Here is a 22,523-nt window from a genome sequence, read left to right as displayed (position 1 = left end):
CAAACTTTTCTTTTATAATTACCTTTTTAAAAACTAAAGTCCTAACCCAAACAAAAGGTGTTCTGCAACCAATCAAAATCAACAGCAAGGGTATGAAAAATGTTAAAATGTTTTTATACATTGACTCAAAAGTTGCATCATACACATCATTTGACACAGAAATCAAAAATCGTTTGATAAGGCGTCAGGTACCTTTGCTTGTCGACTGAAAAAGTTTAGGACAACCAAAAGTTAAGGATTCGTACAAAAGCTAACATTTGTTGTGCATGTGTACTAAGTACTTTGCTATACGATAGCGAAACGTGGACGTTGTCCGAGGTGCAGGAAACAAAATCAACATCTTCCATCTACAATGCCAATATCGTATATTTAGAATTGGAATGTCAATTACAGATCACCAACAAGAAAACTTTGAGCGCTTTTGGTCTCACCGCCATGTACTTATTCTCAGCCAGCTCAGGCTTATCTAGTTTTTGGTCATTTTCTAAGGATGGACAAAGGGCGAATCCCAAAGTCTCCGTTGTAGAGCGAGTTATTCGTCGTTCAATAAAATGTTTTAAGGAAGTCTGCGATCGCAACCTAATTAGCTTTAATTAGCGCTGATAATTTAAAGAATCTTTCTAATGATGGCGACAAACAGCGATTTTTATATACAAAAGACTGCAATATGGATAAAGATCAAACGAGTAAAAACGGAATAAAACGATAAAATGAAAATTAAGAGGATACTTATTTTGTTTATTTGTTATTTTGTTGCATCACTTTGTTTGTAAATGTTGTTATTGTTGTGTACATTTTATATAATCATTTTTAAGCACATGTCGCACAGCCGATTAGTAATAAAAAGAAAAGTTACAGCTTTTTTATTAGTTATTTTCTTGATAAGTTCAGACAAGCTTTATATCTTAAATATAATACGCAATGCTATTAGAAACAGAGTCAACCTTCGTTTGTGATTTTTTTCACGGTATTTAAAAAATAAAATAATCAAATGATTCTTTAAAAAAAGTCTATAAATTTTATTACACTTTCAAGTTCAAAACATTTTCAAGAGTTTTACTCTCTTTGTAAATAAAATTAGATACAGAAAACTTTTAAAACCTATATGATCGTATGGTTTTATAAGTTTTGTTTTATTAATTTTATTGAAAATAAGAGTAAAACTCTTAAAAACGTTTTGAACTTGAATGCTTAATAAAAACTTTTAGATTTTTCAAGAATCATTCGATTTTTTTATCTCGATTAGTTCAAAAAATTAAAAGTTATTAATGAAAAATTTTAAACTTTTACCAATAAACCATACGATCGCAACTGAAAATTAGTAACTAGTACTACTTGTAAAAAAAAGTCTTGCATAGCATTGGTTGTGGTTTAGCTCAAGGGTAAAAATAGAAGCTCGAAGTTTAAGAATAATAGTAATACGGCTACATAAAAGTTTATTTTTTGTTTATATTTAAACTTTATGAACAAGGGTTAACCTTTTAGTTTAAGGTCTACATTTAAGGTTTACTATTCTGGATAGTTTCTTTTTGATTACTTGATTAATAAAATGACTCTTATCTATGTAAGTTACTAAAATGTTATAAATTGATACTAGATAAAAAATGTAATCTACTGAAATAATACTAAAAATTTGTTTTTAATACACGAAACAAAAAGATATAATTTTTAGTAGGTTATTTCACAATTTTTCAAATGATATAACTGAATTATAAAAGAATATTTCAATAAAGTTTATATATAACATTTCTTTTTGATTAAACTAAAACTTGTACTTGAATTAGTGGTCAGCAATCTATGGCCCAAAAAGAAAAAGTTTTGCGGCCTGCGACGTGTTTTTAGTAGAGATCGACCAGATCCGCCTATTTTTAGCCAAGAACCGTATCCGGCAGGATCTAAATTTCAAAAAGACCTGGACCCGGCCGGATTTGGATCTGGTAAATCGCTAGGTAAATTCAAAATCGAAAACAATTACTTTTGATAGTTACCAACAAAATTTTAGTGCTGAATTTGAAAATATTTTTTCGTGTCTTACTTTTATTGTTAATAACATTTCAAAGCTTGTAAAAGTCAAGATTAAAAATGATAAAAAACTTTAAATTTAATGTTTTACAAAAAAATTAAAAAAAAACAGTAAAAATACTGTATAAAACAAAAAATCAATAAGTATTGATTTTGTAGCAGTAATTAACAAGAGAAATAAACTACTACGCTATAAACCCTTTAAATTTAAAATTTACTGAGTATTTTTAATATTACTGAAAATGATTTCGCTGAGATTTGTCGTGGCTATTTTTGTACTAATCATAGTAAAATTTTCCTGATTGTTAGTTCTATTAGTAGAATTAATTCTAATCATTGTTATTTTTAAAGTTTATAAATTATAAACATCAATGAGACAATTTAAATGTTAAATGTAATTAATGATTACTAATTAGATTCTAATTTCAACATTAAAATACAAAAGAAAAGAATTTAAATATGGTCAAAAGATTAAACTAAATAAATATGCTAAATCAATCAATTAGTTATTGAAGAATTATTGTAGTACTGTTGTTTAAGTTATTATAAGAGTTAGATAAAAGTTATAAAATAGTTATTAAATGTGGCATACAATAGAAATTCAAATACGATAAAAATACAAGTACAAATACAACTAACTTATAAACAGATAGACATTGCAAAGAATATTCATGACAGTATAGGTTGCGGTTTTAAATAAAATTTAGCAAAATGTCTGCATTTACCGATTAATTCATTTCTGGTGTTAAGGGATGATTTTTTTTCAGCGAACGCAATTTATAATCTTTCTAATTCATAAACATTACCTAGTGCATAAGTTAGTATGTTTTCAACAAAGTGTAAATGTAAAGTTTTTTGTTTTTATTTTTTTTAACTGTACTACAACAATTTAACTTGTGTCGGTTAAAGTTATAATAATGTAACAATAGAATTGTTACCAAATTTTATTTTAAATTTACATCAAACTTTTATACTTGTGTTCGATCTTTTTTTCAGATCTTTGTTTAGTACAAATCATTATCTTTAAAGATATGGTTGCAAGCCGTATTTTACTGTAAGCAGTATGGTTTACACCCTAACTCTGCAACAAAATTGATTGAAATGAAATTTAATGAACAGAAAATGCTTATTTAATTTTATTTGATTATTAACTACAGCATAATCATCGGTTAAAACGGGAAACGCACGACCTGTTAGCTAGACTTAAATCGCAAAGCAGAAATTTCTGCCTTGCGAGTTAACTTTTGCAGAAACATAGTTTTCATCTTCAAAATTATATAAAGTAACATAGTAACAACTGTTTTTATAACAAATGTGCTACTAATTTTATTATTCGTTTGTGATAAAACTTAAAAATGAACACTTTAATTTTACGTAAATATTATATATCGCCTAAAAAAGTTTCCTACAACCTGTTATAGGTTTTACAACCTACATGAACAAATAAGTCTGAAAAGTCTCGCTCAATATTTAAAATTCTTAATAATTCAAATTAATTGGTTCCGTATCGGGCGAATATTGATTTAAAATCAGATCCGGATCCGACTTGATCTCAATTAAAATAAAAACAGACCCGGATCCGGCCATATCTGATTCAGCCGAATCTCAATTCGAAAAATAAGATTTGGATACGGATCTGGTAGATCACTAGTTTTAGTTAAGAAGCAAGTTAAGCAAAATGTAAGCTTACAAATATTCTCTTTTTATACTTTTTATTAAACTATGCTGCTTAATTTGAGTTTATATTATTACATAACTTCTCATATGTTTGCATTTTAAAATGAAGCTTCTTTATTACTTGTTGCCCGCTAATTTTCACTGTTCATCATAAAAGGTTGCCAATCCCTGACTTAAAACTATATTTAAATTGTACTATAATTCGATTTACAGAAAGACATAGAAAGAAGTAGAAACAAGAAATTTATTATAAAACTTTAGTTCGTTAAACTCTCTAAGTATGTCAACAGTTTTTAATTTGAAGAGAATGTTTTAACATGCCGAAGACGACTGAAAAGTACTTCAAGCAAAAATAATGAGTTAAACTAAAGGTTTTGTAGAACTTTTTGACATAATTTTTTGTAATACTTTTATTTTAAAAATCTAATTTAAATTAGATTTTTCTAACAAACATCGTTTATGAAAGTAATATTATGTAGTTTAATATGGTTTAAACAGCTATATTTAAAATGCATTTTTAGTTTCTCTTTCTTTACTTTTTAAACTTGTAAGTAATAATAAATCTAATTAGGTGTAATGGAATTTTTATAACATTCTAAAAGTTAATTTTATGTTAAGAGAAATTATTTAACGGGTAGAATTAAAGTTTTAGTTAAAAATAACTTTTGCATGTTACATCTGATCCAGTCCACTTTCCGTTTTCTAAGCAAGTCCTTATACTTTCTCCAACGACATCAAAACCAAGATTGCAAGTGATTATACATTGCGATTGGTAATTAGTTGAGTCACTACACCTATTATTGATCAAATGTATATATTGAAATATCTGATTATTATAATCGAAAAATTAATTTTTAATTTAGAGCAAAAGTTACAAAAATAATTAACTTTGATAGCTTATTGTATATAAAAAATAAAACTTATCACTTCTAAACAACGTTAAAGTATCTAAAGAATAGTATATAAACTATATAGTTGGTACTTTAGTTGCAGAGAGAGATATTCATATAACTCTGCATCCGTAATCAATATATGTACTCAGAAATAAACAAAAATAAAGTAACTAAAAAAGCAAACTAAAATTAAGAATCAGAACAAACAGTACAAAAACACCTAATATGTACTATAACATTTTTAAAATTGAATCATCAAAGTTAATCCATTAAATACGTCACGATATGTATACTTGTAAAATTTTAAAAATTTTGCCAACAAACTTTATTTGCTATAATAACTGACGATTTTTGCGTTGAAACTATTGACAGCAATATCAAAAAAAAGTAAGTAAGTAAGTATATATATATACGGTCGATTATTTATGTTTCAACATTACATTACAAACGTTAGATAAAATGATGGTACTCACACCAATCTATATCAAGTTTTTTGTTAATAAATATTTTTGGTGTAAAAAATTATTAGAAACTACTTCTATAAACTAAAAATAAAATACTTTTTAATATCCCTATAGTGTACATTGGCTTAAAATTAAAAAAAAATGTATAAATGTAAAGAAGATGAGCATATTAAAAAAAACGTTCTAAACTCTATCAAAAAAATTACAAAATTAAAACATTAAAAACTTTTTAACTAACTTTTAAATAACTATATATTAAATTATTAGTTTTATATCATTAAAATTTATCTTTTTTACGTTACGTAAGATGGTAAATTACTTGCCAAAAAAAAATTTGAAATAAAGTGTTGAATAGCAAAATGAAAGAATGAAAAAATGTTTTTCTGTGTTAACTAATAACAACTAGTAAGTACTAAAAATATAGTTAAAATAGTTTAAGGGAACTAAACCAAAAACTTTGTAGATACAATTCAAGTTTGATAATATTTTTACAATAAATTTACTATCATAAACCGTTTTTTTTTAAAGTATATAAAATTACGCACTTTATTACATTATAAGTATTTTATAAATTTAAAGTTTTAAACTTCGAAAATAAAATGTTTCCAATTTCGTTTTCTATAAATGTTTTGGTGTTTCAAGGTTTAAATGGTTTGCATTAACTAAGCTACGACTTTTTAATTACTATACATTTTCAAAAGAGGCTTGATGAAAAATTATTTTCCGAAAAAAACAACGTGTCATACTTTTACTAAAAATTTTGTAAGCCACCGCAAAAAAACCATCAACAAAACACACCTTTTAGCAGACTTTTCGACCGCACTGCTATTAAACCTTTTGTTTGTACCCAAACCAGCTTAGCGTTTTTTGATGGAATAACTATAACTAGCTAGATAATTAAAATATCAAAGATTATCAAAAACAGCTATACTTTTAGACCTTTTTTAAGATTTATTTGTTTTATTGCTTTTTAGTAATAAGTTTACGTTGCGATATAATTAAAGTAGTACTTTTATTTTACGAGTATATTTTATCTATGAGACTTTTTGAACTTTCTGTTGTAGTGATAACTAAAAAAGTTATTTATCAAAAGATATAGTTAGGTTGAAAAGATGACGAAACCTGTTTATTAGCATCAGAAAAGTTTTCGTAATTTCTAACCTCTTAATAGTGTTTTTGTTTTGTTGCAATGAACAAAAATAGCTTGCTTTACTTTTTATAAAATGAAAAAAGCTTGCTTAACTTTTTCTAAATTAAAGTTAAGTAGTTTAATACTAATTCTAAACTTTTGTATAATGATATATTACCATTTATTAACTCTAATATAAGGAGTATATTTGTACTAATAAATACAAATATTCAAAAATTTAAGCTAATCCTATCTTAATAAAGATCCTAGCTAGGCAAGCCCGTTGTAATAGTAATAACAAATTTTCATAGTAACTTTTCTATACTGTTAATTGACATATGTTTCTGTGCGTTAAGAACTTAATACACTTCAACGGAGATATCAAGTACAGAAAAGTAAACTAATAAACACTTAATTTTTAAGTAAAACTAAATTTCCTGATACAAAACTACAAGTTCTACTAAAAGGTTTCGAAGGCTTTTTTATAAGATTATAAATATGATTTAAGGCAAAATGAACATAAAGTGAGTTTCAATTATTATTTAGTATTCGATTTTCAATATTTTAGCTTTTGGAACGCAGTACTAAATGTAGAAGTAATCGAAGTGCTTTTAATATTTTATCTAGATAATTTGACATCAAAGCAATTGTTATAAAGTAAAGTTTTATTGATTTTCTTTGATAGTTTAAAAAAACTTAATTGAAATGCAAAAACACTTTATAAAATCTTTAACTACCGTTTGTTAAGTTTTCCTTTGCAATTGAACTAGTTTATAAAAACTTTTTTTGCTGAATTTTAAGCTAATGAAATAATAAAAAACTTTTTTATTTTTATTTTTTACTGTTATCATTATAATTGTTTCACTTTTAATAATTAAGAAACTAGCATTAAAAATTTGCTTATGTTTGTATAATTCTTAGTCAAAATTAATTAGATTTCATATTAAAAAACGTTATTGGGTTTAAAAATTAGTTTACATAATTATAAAAAGATATGTTTTATTACATTCCAATTTTTCTACGTCCCTTAAAGTATACTTTGAACTATTTAAATAACCGGTTTAGTTGAGTTTCTTTTTAAGTAAACTTAAACAAACTTAAGTAAATTTAATCTTAATTAGAGTTGAAATAACAAGATTGCATAATAACAGTTGAACAAAATTAAACTTAAACCTTTTGTTTCCGTTAACGGGTAATGAAAGAGTTGGACATGTAACTATTGTGCAAACCACTTTCTGACCAGACCATTGATGGTCTGCTCCGCATTTTCTTATTGGTGTACCAGATTGTTCAAATCCAACCTTTATATAAAAAATTGTTGAAAACTTAATTAGTATATTTTATTATATTTTTTGTATAAAATATTATGAAAAAAAGAATTAGAAATAAAGCTTAATTTAAGCATATACCTAGAAACAAATATTTATAAATGTTGTTTATCTATTTAAACATGTAATGCATAATCTAACGTCACAAGTAAATTTGCACTCAGAACTGTAATAATTTTCATCTGAACAATTCGTAACTCCGTGGTTAACTGCACGTAGAGGTGGGCAAACTATTCCTAAAAACCAAATAACAAACTAACATCTATTATATTTATGATTAACAACTTTCTTTCTACTTATTATTAATCTTAAAACTTAAAACTTTATACAAAGTTTTTTTTGAAAAAAAAATTGAAAAATATTTGATAAAAGCAGTTTTAGTTAGATTCATGTAATCGTAAAACAATTAATTTTAGATTCATATTTAAGTTTTATCAAGTGACAAATTATTGCTAAGCTTAAATCTTAATTATAGTTTTTTGGGTTGTAAGACTTATTTTAAACCTTGAACTTTTATAAACTTAGCAAGCGTAGAAAAGCGCGGTCAATAGCATACAAACTTGCCACGAACCAAAACAAGAAGCGATTGCAATTTTAAGCTGAAAAAAGTAAGTGTAGCCTTGATCGATTACTAAGGTAACCGAATAATAGTTTGCCACAGGCATAACGAGAAGCATGAATTTATTAAAAATCTATGAAAAACTACTTAAAAGGTTTTACTTATTCTTTTTAAGTTCATAAACAAAAAATTAAAACCTAAATTTAAATTTAAACCCCTAAAACAAACTTTGACAAGACGGCTGACTTCCGGTCCAACCTCCATCGTCCTTACAAACTCGCTCAAAACTTCCGCTTAATTCGTATCCTTCCTATCATGTTATTACTAACAATACAAAAATTTACTTTAAAAATAAGACATAGATAGCAAAGATATTAAAATTGTTATTCTAAACTACTTAACAAAATTTAAACAAGTATAACTGAGTTTAAGTAACTTTTTACTTGCTGTAGTGTATTTACAGCTTTCTGACTTTAAAAATAAATGCTGAAGCTTATAAGTTTAATCAGTTGTTTTTTTAACTATAGTTTAGTTTTGAACCACTTTAACTAGCTTAAGTTACAATATATACAGCAAAATAAAAGTTTAATATAGTAAAAACTTTTTCAACAACATGTTTCTAGAAACACAATAACTTTAAAACTCACAAATGTTATACTCCTTTATTTTAGTTTTAAGCTTACTAGAAACCAGAAGTATTCTTTTAAATGTGCACATTTGTACAGAAGTTTTCTTTTGAAAGATATATATATTCAATTTAGTGAAAAATTAGTATCCACTAAATTATATTCAAAATAGATATATATATTTTTTTAATGTCTAATTTTTAACTAGTTTATGTTTGTTTTTAGTTAAAACTATGACAATTTATATTTTACTACACCGAAAATAAAATTCAATACATTATAGGAAATAACTTTTTTCAGTAATTAAATGTAAAACTTTTTTTATTGTAAATCGCTGCTGAAACTAATGGCTTTATTTTTGCATGACATTTTTGTGTAAATTATAATTTTATAAATTATTTTAAAAGTTTTAGATCTTACATATAAAAATCACAAATTTACAAAAAGGATTGTAAATAAAATTTTTTGAATTTTATGAAGGTATTTTTATTATTGTTCGATAGGTGCTTATTGTGCTTTTAATTACTTTTTTAACAATAAACAAAAGTTTTACCTAATTAAAAACAAGATAATTGTAAAATTGGTAACCATATTTTATAATTAAAAATTCCAAAGTCTATTTTGCACTTAAATTTTATCATAAATTAATAAAAATAAGATGATTTTTAGTTTCATTCACTTTTCAAAGGTTATGTATATTTTTGTAGATCAAAATAAAAGTGTTCTCAGTTGTAAAAAAAGACTATTATCTACTAATTATAACAATACTTTTTGTGACTATGATTTTATACCTAGAAGTTGTTTAAATTTAGAAGTAAAATTTAAAAACTTTGCATTCAAAGTTGCAGGAAGATCCGTACAAATTTTCATCACTGCACAACATTTTAGCGTTTTCTGGAGTAGGAAGTTTTGCACACGTTACTTCTAGAAAAAAAAAGTTAAGTATAAATAATATTTTACTAATATATAAAACAATTGATGTTGCTTTGATTTACATTTTCAATATTCAATTATTAAGTATTAAATTCTTTTGATTGCGTATGTTTAACGACAAAGAAAGACTTTACTTTTATTAACAAATAGTAGCCTAATGTCTTGGTTGAATTACTTTACAAAACTATTATGTTTCTTTTTTTATATTAGCTACATACAATAAAATCTTAACCGTTAAAAATTACATTTTTAACTAGAAAGCATAATTATATTTAACTGCTTTAATACGGTATTTTGTAAATATAAGTACTTCTTGTATGATTTATAAGCTTACTAAACCTAAAACCGAAACGTCTAATAAAATTATTAGCCTACTAATTAGAAGTTTCAATCTATTTATTTAGAAGAATTTTCTTAAATTAAAATAAATATAAAATGATTAAGAATGTACTTTCACAAACAAGATCGTCACCGGAAAACTTTCCGCTTTGAGAACAAACTCTTATAATATTTCCAGACTTAACTTTATATCCAATCTGTATTTATGGAAACATTTTTAAAATTGGTGTTTTAAAAATATTTATATAACTACTTTTATTTTTACCATATTTATTCTTACAAAAAAAAAACAATTAAAAAATGTCTAAAAACGTTATCATATACAGAAACCTGATGCTTAGGTACGCTCTTTAAACACAGCGCAAAAGTACTACCCAACCGGCAGTGCGTACTTAAAAAAACTGGGTTTTTAATTACCTACATTAAGCCTAATAGAAGTTAATTTTTTATAAAAATTTTTATGGGCTTTCTAAATCTATTTTTCAATCACAATGTATGTAAATTTCAACTGCAATAGTCTTTATTTTCATTGTTAACGCTTTTTTTACAATTTTTACATTAATGTTTAATCATGAGGTAAACAAATGTAAATTACACTGTTCATTATTTTCGTATATATTATTTAAAATATAGATGTTTGTACGCTTTTTACATTTATGTTTTAATGATGGAGTCAGTAAATGTTAAATGGACAGTTCATTGTTTTTATTTATGTAAATTTTGCATGCAATTTTTAAAACATTTTTGTTCCTATGTTTTAATTATAGGGCATGCAAATCTAAACTGCACTGTTCGTTAATTTCGTTAAATAAACAAACTGTAAATGTTTGTTTTTAATGTTGGACTTAATATAATTTCCCGTAATATACAGTTTATAAGTTGATCTTTTTTTTTCTAGTTTCTTTAGTTTTTATCTAACAAAACTTATACATTAGAATCTAATTAAAAGTTTATTACTTTTGTATTATTATTTTTACGTTTGCTTTTTTAAAATTCTATTTCTCTATGTTTCTTAAACAGGAAAAATTCATTTTGAACTCAGGATTTTGCGGCTAAAAAGTACTTATCCCAACCTGCAGTGCGTACCTAAGCGGTAGATTACTGTACTTACTACTATATATTACTTGATTATTAGTTTTACATTTAGTTTGATTTTACGTACATTTATACTATTTGATAGTTTTTAAGGAAATAATATTTAAACTAGCTAACTTATTTGTTTAGACGTTCATTTATTTAAAACTACATTGTTATGGGTTATTTTAAATTAAACTACTTAAAACATCTTTAGTTTCAATTTAAAGGAGAAAAATTAGTGTTTGTTAAAAAAAAACTCTAAGTATCATAAAAAAATTAATCTTTTTTTTTCAAATATTTCAGAACTTTTTAATATTTCCGATTACAAAAACAGTTTAATATTTCGATTATTCTGTAAACTTAATTATAAAACAGAGTACTAAAACAAGCTTATATATAAAAATAATTAAATAGTTTTTTTTTTCAAATAAATAATAGTGCTTTTAAAAAATATCGTAGACAATAAAAAAATCAACAAGTTATTATTGTTACAAGTTTATTTTAAAATAAATGAATTTCGATAAATAGTTTACTGTAAATGAATGCGATTATAAATATTTCTAGATTACAAATATAAAGGTAGGTTGGTCTTAATTAAATTTCTAAGTAAACTTTCAGACTTAAAACTTGAAAGAAGTAAAACTTAATGATGTGCAAAAAACACATATGTACGAAAAGTTAACTTTATTTTGTTTTATTTTAATATTAAGTTTGACTTTGTTTTATTTAACAATATAGAACTCTTTGTATTTAATTCTAACTTAAATTAAAAGTCAAAACAACTTCTTAGAAAGCATCTTCAAAAGTTTGTTTGTACTGTTCAGTTATGATTGTAGTACTTAAGGCAATATTATATGTTATTTAACATTTAATAAAAAAAATGTTTAGGAACCAATAAAAAACCACTGTCTCACTCTTTTACGAAAAACTAACATTGAAAAGATTATTAGTTTATTAAATGTTTTCAATTAAAAAAAAAAGATCTTTTCAATGTTAGTGTTTTGTAAAAGACTGAGACAGTGGTTTTTTAATGGTTCCTAACCACTTTTTTTAAGTCAAATCTTTAAAAACTGTCTAGTTTACAAAATCATAAGAGGCAGATTACCTTCATTCCATTATTTTAATTTTTAACATTAAATAGTGAGATATAACTAATGAAATAGCATAAGATTTCGTTTTAGACAAACCTCGCAGTAAACCGTACATACGCTTGCAAAATCATTTCCTTCTGTACAAGAAACTCCGCCATTAATAGGAAGTTTCGGAAGTTTACATGTAACTCTCTCACAACTTGGTGGAGTACCGTCAAAAACGTGAGGTGCACTACATTTTCTTGTAATATCACCACCCTGTGCAACATATCCTTTGTCGCAAATTAATGAGCAAGAGTCGTTGAAGTTTATTAAGTTTTTGTCGTGATTATTGCACTTGTACCTACCATTCTCAACGTCTTTTGGGCTTGGACATTGTATCACTGTAATAATGAAATTTTGTAACTGGCGATATATAATTTGTTTTTAATTAGTAGTACCTAATACTTAATGTTTTTATAAAAAATACAGTTTTTGTTTATTAATTAGAGAAAATATTATACTTTTATGCATTCTTGCTATAGAACATGTTTGTTCTTTGAAAAAAAAAACTGCATAACTAGTAATTAACACTTTGTATGTCACGAAAACGTAAGTAAAAATTAGGCGTTATAAAATCGCTTGGTGAACACTTGTCAAAATCATATTATTAAACGTTTTTTTGTATAAAATTGTAAATTTCGTAGTTAAACATAAAAGATTGGCTACATAAAAAGTTGTGCAAGTAATTTTTTTTTTTACGTCTATAATTGTATTTAACACACATATAGATATAGGTATTTTAACTTTATATACATATAATTTTTCACTAAGTATATAATGCTTTTTATGAACTTTTAAAAGTTAATTTAATTTATTATAAATAAATTTTATACAATTCTTTTTTTTTTCACGATACAAGGTCTTTTTAATTTATCTAAAAATTTTTTTTTTTTTTTTATTACGTTGCTTGACAATATTTTATACATAAGTCATAAGAACTTATTTTAAACTTTATAATTTGATTATTTAATACAAACAAAAGTTTAAAGTATAATTGTTTTTAATTTTTTAAGAAGTAGGCTGTATGTTATATAATAGCTTATATAGGTTTATAATAAAACAGACTACCAATGAAAAATATGGGTAGGATTCTAGTATGTACGAAGGGTCAAATATGCACGAAAACGCTTTTGAACAAAGACACTTTTGATGAAGGGTCACTTTTGCACGAAGTGATATTTTTGCATGAAGCGTCACTTTTGCACGAAGACACTTTTGCACAAATTCAATTTTTTTTTTAACTAACTTGATTTTTTTTTTTAATTTCACTATTTCTCCTAACCTTTACCCTCTGTCACTAATTTTAAATTGCTTTTTTTATAAATTATTTTTTAATTAATTTTTTACCTCATTTTATTTTATTTTTGAGTGATAATTTTGATTTTTTTTTAATTATTAACCCTAACCTCTACCCTCGGTCGGTAACTTTTTTTTTAAATTCTTTATTATATTTTGTTTATTTATTTTTAATTTTTTTCTTAGTAATATTTTTTTTATTATCCCTGTTACCCCTAACCCTCGGTCAGTAACTTTGTTTTAGTTTTTTTACATTAATATATTTTTTTTTTAGTTTTTAATTGTTTATTTACTTTTTTACTCTCGTGTAAAAGTGACCTCTCGTACAAAAGTGACCCCTTGTGCAAAATTTTCCTTTTTGCCTATTTAAACCTTCATGCAAAAATGTCTTTGTGCATATTTGACCTGTTCCCGAAAAGTTTAGTTACAATTTTGATTAATCAGTATACTTTTTTTTTTTATTTTAGCTATTCAAAATATTTTAGGTGGAGTTTTTTATTATAAAATTAAATTTTATACCTGACAAATACTTAGATAGATTTAAAAGTTAAGCTATAAAATAATTAAAGTATAATGTATACAAATCAGTCTTCTAACGAAAACTTTATATGAGTAAATATTGTACATTTTTATAGTATAACCAGAAACTATAAATCAAAACTCTGATTTTTATAATTTTTAATAGAAAGAATATATACTTTAAAGCTTTTTCAAAAAATAAACAACTAGATTTAAGAAGTAAAATTACTAAATAGTTAAAGTATAATGTATATGAATCAATCCGCTAACAAAAACTTTTTTTTATAAGTGATGTACTTTTTCATAGTATATTCAAACATTGTAAACCTAAAATCTTGTTTTAAAAGTAATCAATAAAAATAACATAAAATTCAAAGTTTTTTTTTAATTTTTTGACCTTTTCAACGCACTAAAATGGACTTTAATTTTTATTTATTCAGGAAAGCAGATACTGTTAAGTTGCGAACTATAAAAAATAAGTTTTTTTCTAAAAACTTTTTGAGTATTTTTTTTTTGCTTATTTTTCTTAAGATTTTCATCTTTTCTTACTCTAATAATTAAATTATTTTTAGAGTAAGTATTATGTAATAAAATAGTTAAATTATTAAGTAATTTAAATAGCAAAGACTAAGTTAATTTTATTAAAATTCGGTATGTTTTTATTTGATGTAGTCTTTTTAGATTTAAGTTTTCAAAACTTTGTACTTCTACATAGTAGGTGTCAGAACAGTACAGCGAAACTTTTTTACGAGTTATCACTTTAGCTCAAAAAGTGACAACTCTACTACCAAGTGACACTTCAAAACAGAGAGTTTTTTATGCAATGAGTAATCTTTCACACCGAGTAATACTTTTGTACAGTGTTACTTGTGCACGGAACCTTAATTTGGCATGGAGTTACATATTTTCACGTAGCTTCACTTTAATCAATGCTTTGTAATTGATAAGTTTAATTAAAAAAATTATCTGAAAAAATGCTAGAAATCGAACTTAATACAGTAGACATCTTTTTAGTACAGATTTAAGACACTTAGAAGTGTGAATTCAAGGGAAGAATATTTAGTAAAACTATTCACTTTATTTTTCTTATATATTTTATTTAAATTTTGTTTTATAAGTAGGATTGTTTAATTCTTTTATACATAACATAAATAGATACTACAAAAAAAAGCGAGACATTTAAATGTAAAAACAAGAATTAGAAACATTTTGTATTACAAATAGTATATTTCTCTTTTTCTATAAAATTATCCAAGCTGTACAAAGGTAAATTGTTTATCGATATATATTAATATCTACACTTCATATCTTTTATTTGTAATTTACAGTAAGATTAAGGTTATTTAAAAGTAAAAAAAAACATTATTGGTAGTATACATCGCTAAACTAACATATAAGTTTAATGCTGAAAAAATTTATATATCAAAAAATCTTTGTTGATACTTTATATTGAAAATCAATTAATAAAATTTTGACTGAATCTACTTGTATCTTTTTTGAAAAAATTTTAGGTTTATATTATTTTATTTATAAAATAACTTGTATTAGATTTGAAAAACACGATATTTTAGATTTAACTTTAATTTTTAACACACTTACTTGCTTACTTCCAATTTAACATTTTGCATAGCTCGTTTTTACATTTCTGGACATTATTGTATTAATGTTAAATAAGCTTAAAAAGAATCATGCAAAAAGAAGACAGGCTAAACTATCGTATTGTGAAAAAATAACACTTTGTTCTATTCTGATATGTTAATATTTCTTAACGTTTAGTTTATTATGTAACTTATCATTCTAAGACAACCTAAATGTTTTATGCATTTAGCTAGAAATGAGTACTTTTAAATTACTTAAAGTTAGAATAAACTAGTAAAAGTTTCTATACTGACAATATGAAAATGTAGTCTTATTTTCTTAGTTCTCTTATACTTTGCTTAAAAGAAAATGTTCTGATTGTTACTTTATAATAAGTAATAATTTTTTGTATTGTTAAGTTTTGTTATGTTAAATATTAACTTTTAGTAATTTAAAAGCTTCTTTAGACAAACTAATAACATTATTTTCTACACAAAACACCAGTATTTTTATGATAGTAAGCACTAAAAACACAGTTTGATATAAAGCAAAATCTTAATATGAATTTAATTTTGAATAAAAATCTATAGTATGACCATATGTTTAAATGCTTTAATAAGAATAAAATACACTTAGGTAACTGGCGGTAACTAAGTTATTATAGAACCAAAAATAACAAAGTTGCCAATTACTGTTAATTTATTATAAAATACATATTTATTCATTTTAAAATTAGAGGTATAATGTATACACCATTATAAAACTTTCTAAAACGTTGTAAAACTGTTATATGTATATTCTATAATTTACAATAGATTATTTTGTACAGTATTATTACGCTAAACTAAAAAATAATATATGCTGCGTTTTTGTATTAATAGTTTTATGATTTTTTTATATACAATCAATCTAGCATTGTTTATTAATTTGAGTTAACAGGTGTTGTTTACTTAAAACAATTAAGAGCTTAAACTTTTGGTTCGATTACCTAAAATTTATGTCATAAAGTTTGTTTTTATTTTTTTTGAATTCAATTTAAAGTATTTTCTTAGATAACTAAAAAAATATTTGAGAATAAACACATTACACTGTACAAAAATATTTTAAACCAGGGGTCGGCAGGCATTGGGTTGTCGAGGGCTAAATCTCAAAAACTAAAGTATTTGCGGGCCGCAGTCGTAGTTTCAGATTTTACTTTCCATAACGTACCAAAAATATCTAGTTTAGGTTCCGAAATTCCTGTAAATTTAACTTGAAACCTTTTTTTCTTGCTCTTTAACCTCAGAATATCTATTGTACGTTTAAACATTTTTTTCCGACCAAATTTCCATGCTTGCGGGTCGCATTTTTACCCTTTATGGGCCGCATGTTGCCCTCGGGCCGCAATTTGCCGACCCCTGTTTTAAACTTTTATAGATAAGGGTGCTCTTGTGTTGTTAAATTTATTTATTATACTTTTATCTTTCAGTTTACAATTTACAGGGTAATTCAGTCTATTAATTTAAACTTAATTCCTCTATACAGCTGATTATTTTATTTTTCATTGTTTACAAGTGTATTTTACAATTCACAAAATTACTTATATCGATTAGGATTTTGAAAAAAGTATTAGTATCAAATTGTTTATTACGTATGAGGTATGCTTTTAGTTACATAATACTACACATTTTGTCTTTTTACTGTTTGAAAATTAATTGTTATAAATATTTTAGTTTTCATGTACTTTTTAAGCTTATGATAAGCATGTTTTATATAACTTTAACATTAAAGGATAAAAACTTTATTTTTTTGTGCTTAGTTTTGTTATTTTGTGTTAAAGAATCTGTTTCAAACAAGTTTTTTTCTTAAAATTGGATTTTTAATGTTTTAATTACGTGTTTAAAAATAATTATCAATATTAAAAACTAAAACATTTTAGTCAAAAGTTTATCAAGCTAATCTTAAAAAGTTCTGAGTTCAAAATAATAACTGATTAACTTTTTTTTTCTTTTTACCGACATGTTCTTGTATTACTTGACTGATTTTAAACAAGACCGCGACTGTAGTTTTATTTTTGAATTGATCAAATTCTTTTTCATGGTTGGGTTAGCACGAAAGCTCCTTAAAGAGGCAACACGTCGCACTTATCATGTTTCTTTATGCAAGTTTGTATAAAATATGTTAAACTTAAAATTATTTAGGTTTTAAAACAAATACTTTTTGGTTACTGAAATATGAACAGTAAATAAATAAGTAATCAAAAGTTGGTTTCTGTTGTTTAATTTAATGGTTAGTATCTATTTGTTTGGGTATGTTTCTATATTTTAATGTAACTAAGTTTTTTCTATATTTCTAACATTTCTATAACTTCCTTCGATTTGTTTAAGCTACTTTTATTCCCTTTATAACAAATGCTTTTTAGCTTAAATTAGTTTTAAGAAGTATAGATAAGAAAATTATTTTTTTCGAATACCAAAAATATTTTTCTGATTTTAACTTTAAGTACTATATGCTCAAGCATGTATTATATAATAAAAGATAAAAAAAAAGTATAATATTTAAAACAATTAACTTCATGAATGGCAGTAGATAAACATTTAATGCATTATCGACGCAATTGCATTTGATTAGCAGTAAACTTAAAATGTAAACAATATTTTGAAAATATTTATAATAAAGTTTAGATTTATCAAGTATTAAGTTAGAAAAAAACTTAATAAGAATTATTTTTAAGCAAAGCATTAAAATTTATCTTAAACATTTTAAAACATAAGTAAATTTAAAGCATAAAAACAAGCAACTTTCCTTAATATTAGCCGAAGGCAAAAATGTATAACGTAGTTGAAGTTAATTTAAGTTTAAGGCAAGTTTAAAAAGTACATTACTTTCTATATCTATATACATTAAAAATTATTTCTGATGGTTTTTGTAGAGCTTTATAAACACCAATACGATATTTAAGAAAAGCTAAAATATCAGGACTTAATTTATATTGTAAGACTTAACTTTTATCATTCTAAACGTGGCATACCTTAACCAAAAACAACAATAGTACTAAGGCTAACCAACCGTTAAGCTTGTGATCGTGTTTTTATAAGCAAAACTTTTTTCTAAAAACATTTCAAAAGTATTAAAAATATTTTTAAGTTATATAAAATTTTCTCAGTTAATAACTACAAAATGTTTAAATCTTAAACACTAACGTTGGCAGTGAATATTTGAGTTACTAAAATTCCCATCTTTTTTACAAACTCTAAATCCAACGCCATCGTCTCCAACAACTTCAAAACCATTATCACATATAAGCTCACACCTAGATTCAAAACGATCCTTGTTAGTACATTTGTATTTTCCGTTTGCTGGACTTTCTAATTGTTCACATTGAATCCCTAAAGCAAAATCAAGAACTGTAATTTATAATGAAGCAACATTGTGCTATTTCAACAAAATTAATTAGTTTTAAACTTTAACAAGAGTTTTATTATAGTATAAGTATCTCATAGTCTAAATGAATATTCAACTTTTATTTTATTTTGAGAAGAACTTTAAAATTAAATAACGTAGCCATTTAAACTAATTTTAAAAATAAAATCATTCAATTTTTTTTCACCACTTTAAATTTGTTCTTCTAATGATTATCGCAGTTTTGCAGCTAGCTAAGGCCACTGAGAGTTCTTGTCGATATACTTAAATGTATATGTACATCGGCAAAAACTTTCAGAACTTTAGCCTACCAGTTAAAATTTAAGTTTGTTTTTCACTAAACTTTTCACTTTAATGCTTTTTGACAACTGTTTTGTTTAAGCTCAGTGCAACCATTCTTAAACACGTAAACGACTTTTTCTTCGTTTTATCTCAGACTTTAGAAAATTTACAAAAAATGAGAGAAAGTTGGTGATTTGGCAAAAAGTGAGACTTTCAAATTAAAAATGAGAAGGTTTTATCTCTTTTTTAATTAGTATGGAACCCTCCGACACGTAGCTAAAGATACTACAAGTAAAAATTAATACAGAATAAAGATCTTAATTGCGCTCAGAGAAAGTTTAAATAATATTATAAAAGCTCATTTTATCATGAAGTTGTTATGTTTTTAAACATAATTAAATTGAGTAAACAACTTTATTACTTTTAATAAATTTGTTTTTATAGAGTTCAGGCAGATATAAAAATTAAGAAAATTAGTTGTATTTAACAACTAAAAAAATTGTTTAAATTTATTTAAATCTCATACACTCTCAAACTTTTTTTGTTTATGGTATTTATTTATTTATTGTTTCTATATATTTTTTGGAATCCTTACTCAGATAGTCATCAATTTAGTATCACTGATACTTTTTAAGGATGGTTTCGTAACTTGATAAAAATCAAGTTATCAGTTTTATTGCAGTTTTAATATAAAACTTAAAAAATTCAAAGAGAATAAAAACTATCAAATATAACTTTTAAACGTTTATTCAACAGTGTTAATATATAATATACGTTCTTTACTTTAAACTGTTCTTAAAGGATTGTCTTACTTAAATTGTTAAGTACTTTTTACAGTAACAACATATCAAATACTTATTTATATAAAAAATAATCTAATATCATATTTTCATTAGAAACAACTAATTAGCGTAAAACTTAGCTTTTCTTAATAAATATAGCCTAAAAATTTGATGAGAATGCTTAAATGTACCTAGAATAAAATGCTTTAAAATTCTAAACTTTTATTAAAAACTGTTTAAAATATTCTTTTTTAGTTTACATTAACCAAGTGTAAGAATTAAGTTTTTGGTCAATAACTTTACTATAACAATAAATTCTTCATTCTTTTCGGAAACAAAATGGTAACACAGAAATCCATTGTGAGCATCATTTTTAATCGATTCTAAAATTGTCTTTTAAGAACTTAAACATTATTCTAAACAATTTTAATCTAATTGATGTGGTCACGCCCTATAAAAGTATTTGTCTTAACACGGTCTGTTAGTTTATTTTCGTACGAATGTTTTTAAGTTTAAATGTCATTATAAATTCCATTTAAACTCAATTAATGAATTTTTTCTAGTTAAAATATTAAAAAAAATTTGTCACTATAAAACGTGTATAACTACATTAAATATCTAGTTTTATAACTGTTCTTAATACAGCTTTGGACGTAGATTTAAAATATTAAAACTTTAAATAACATTTTAGTACGAACATTTTTATTTGCTATTGTTTGTTAAAGACGAGCTGTAGCAATAGATAGGCTAGAACTAAGTTTTTTTTATTATCAAAATTAATTATCATATTGAATTTATGTACTATTTTATAGATTATTTGTATTTACCTAAACAACAAGGATTAAAACTATGTTAGTTAGTTTGTCATTTTCGAAGAAAGTTTAAATATAGTTACTTCTTTAAACAAAAGAATAGATTAACAGAATTATATGTTTGTAAGTCCTCTTAATATTATAAAGTTAATGAAAGTATAATAGACAGCTTCTAAAATAATATTTTGTCATTTTAAAAAGGGCCATTCTCGAATGATTTATTAAAATTAAAATAAAATACTCATACAGTCAAAACTTCGATTTTTAGAAGCTATTAATGTTTTTTCTTAAATTATGACTTAATTAAACTTATACAATTTTTTTTAGGTAAAAAGTATTAAAAATTATGAATAAGATTTATAGATTAATAAAATAACTATATAACATAATTCTTTAATTAAGCTTATTCAATGAATCTTTAGTTTTTAAGCAACATTTTTTTAAATACTTTATATTAAAAACTTATGAACAAAGTTTTAATATGAACTTTAATAGTAAATTTATTCTAACAAACGAATGAGTGCGGCTTGAGAACAAACTGATAGGGTCTTTTTTACATTTAAAAATTTATACATGCGAGCATACTGAAGAAACTTAGCTGACTAAAGATATCACATAAAAATATTTCAGCTGCTGTTTTATAAAAAAAATTATTTGTTGACTAATTTATAATTTAACTTTGTGAACATATTTTAACTGCCTTAACTGAATTTAAAATTTGACAAAATATTAAGTATGCTTAATATATAATATAAAACTTATTTTTTACAACTATATACATTGATAGTCAATAAACTATTTTTCTATTTAACTTTTTTTCAATTAAAAATACAACAGATAAAATTTTTTGTAATAATTAGATTTTAGTCTTTTTAAAATTATACTTTTTTAAAGAACAACATTTATAAACTATAACTCAAAATAACTTTAACATGTTAATAACTAAAACTAAATAGTCTCAAGAGCACCACTAAGCGGCTATTTTATTACTTAATACTAATTACTGTTTTTTTCTAACTAAAAATAATGTTTGCTATAATTTGGACTTTCCAACTACTTATTCTGAAAGGTAGCAGAATTTAAACTATTTAAAATATTTTTTACCAAAGATGTTTTCTTGTGTTTACAATAACTTAAAAATTATATTTTTATAATTTTAAACAGTTAGTTTAATATATTATACCATATTTTACAGAAGTAGTTAAAATGAAATGATTCTACATTAGTTTAACCGATTAAAAATTCCTGTCATTGTAGATAATAACTAGAAAAAAAAACTCAATTTTTTTAATTTATTAAAAAAAAACATTTATAAACCTTTTGTCAAACATTTTTTTGGGTATCTTTTGTATTTTTCAAAATTTAATAAATTTTAGGATAATCAAAATTCAGAATAATAACAAAATAATTAGTAAAAAATTAGATTATATTTCACACTAAAATATGCAGAACTATTACAAAAAAAACTGTGTTTATCATTTGAAATAATCACTTGGAAAGATTTTTTTTATAATCATAATTACCATAAAACTTTATACTTATTACTATCCTAACTATACGTGTAAATGCGTATAAGAAAACAGACTGTCTATGAAATTTAACACATAGTATTATAACTATATTGTATGTTTCAAGTTTGAGAGAACTTTAAATGTTTCTTACTTTAATCTAA

General features: G+C 24.1%; 1 protein-coding gene across 1 annotated transcript in view; it reads right to left on the bottom strand.

Annotated features, from left to right (window-relative positions):
• The window catches only part of LOC145848506 (sushi, von Willebrand factor type A, EGF and pentraxin domain-containing protein 1-like), a 159,879-nt gene that overhangs the window by 91,419 nt on the left and 45,937 nt on the right, over positions 1–22,523 (bottom strand). Inside the window, exons 15-22 of the mRNA XM_082953935.1 lie at positions 18,756–18,941; positions 12,235–12,521; positions 10,083–10,167; positions 9,528–9,622; positions 8,301–8,382; positions 7,655–7,749; positions 7,359–7,486; positions 4,363–4,493 (exon numbers count right to left, since the gene is read on the bottom strand). Coding sequence (XP_082810061.1) covers positions 4,363–4,493; positions 7,359–7,486; positions 7,655–7,749; positions 8,301–8,382; positions 9,528–9,622; positions 10,083–10,167; positions 12,235–12,521; positions 18,756–18,941 — 1,089 coding nt within the window. The remainder of the gene's footprint in view (positions 1–4,362; positions 4,494–7,358; positions 7,487–7,654; positions 7,750–8,300; positions 8,383–9,527; positions 9,623–10,082; positions 10,168–12,234; positions 12,522–18,755; positions 18,942–22,523) is intronic.

This window comes from Thalia democratica, chromosome 1 (assembly GCF_965202585.1).
Source record: "Thalia democratica chromosome 1, ktThaDemo2.hap1.1, whole genome shotgun sequence".
NCBI classification, from domain to species: domain Eukaryota; kingdom Metazoa; phylum Chordata; class Thaliacea; order Salpida; family Salpidae; genus Thalia; species Thalia democratica.
The sequence above is the reverse complement of the archived record's forward strand: the minus strand, read 5'-3'. Positions and strand labels throughout refer to the sequence as shown.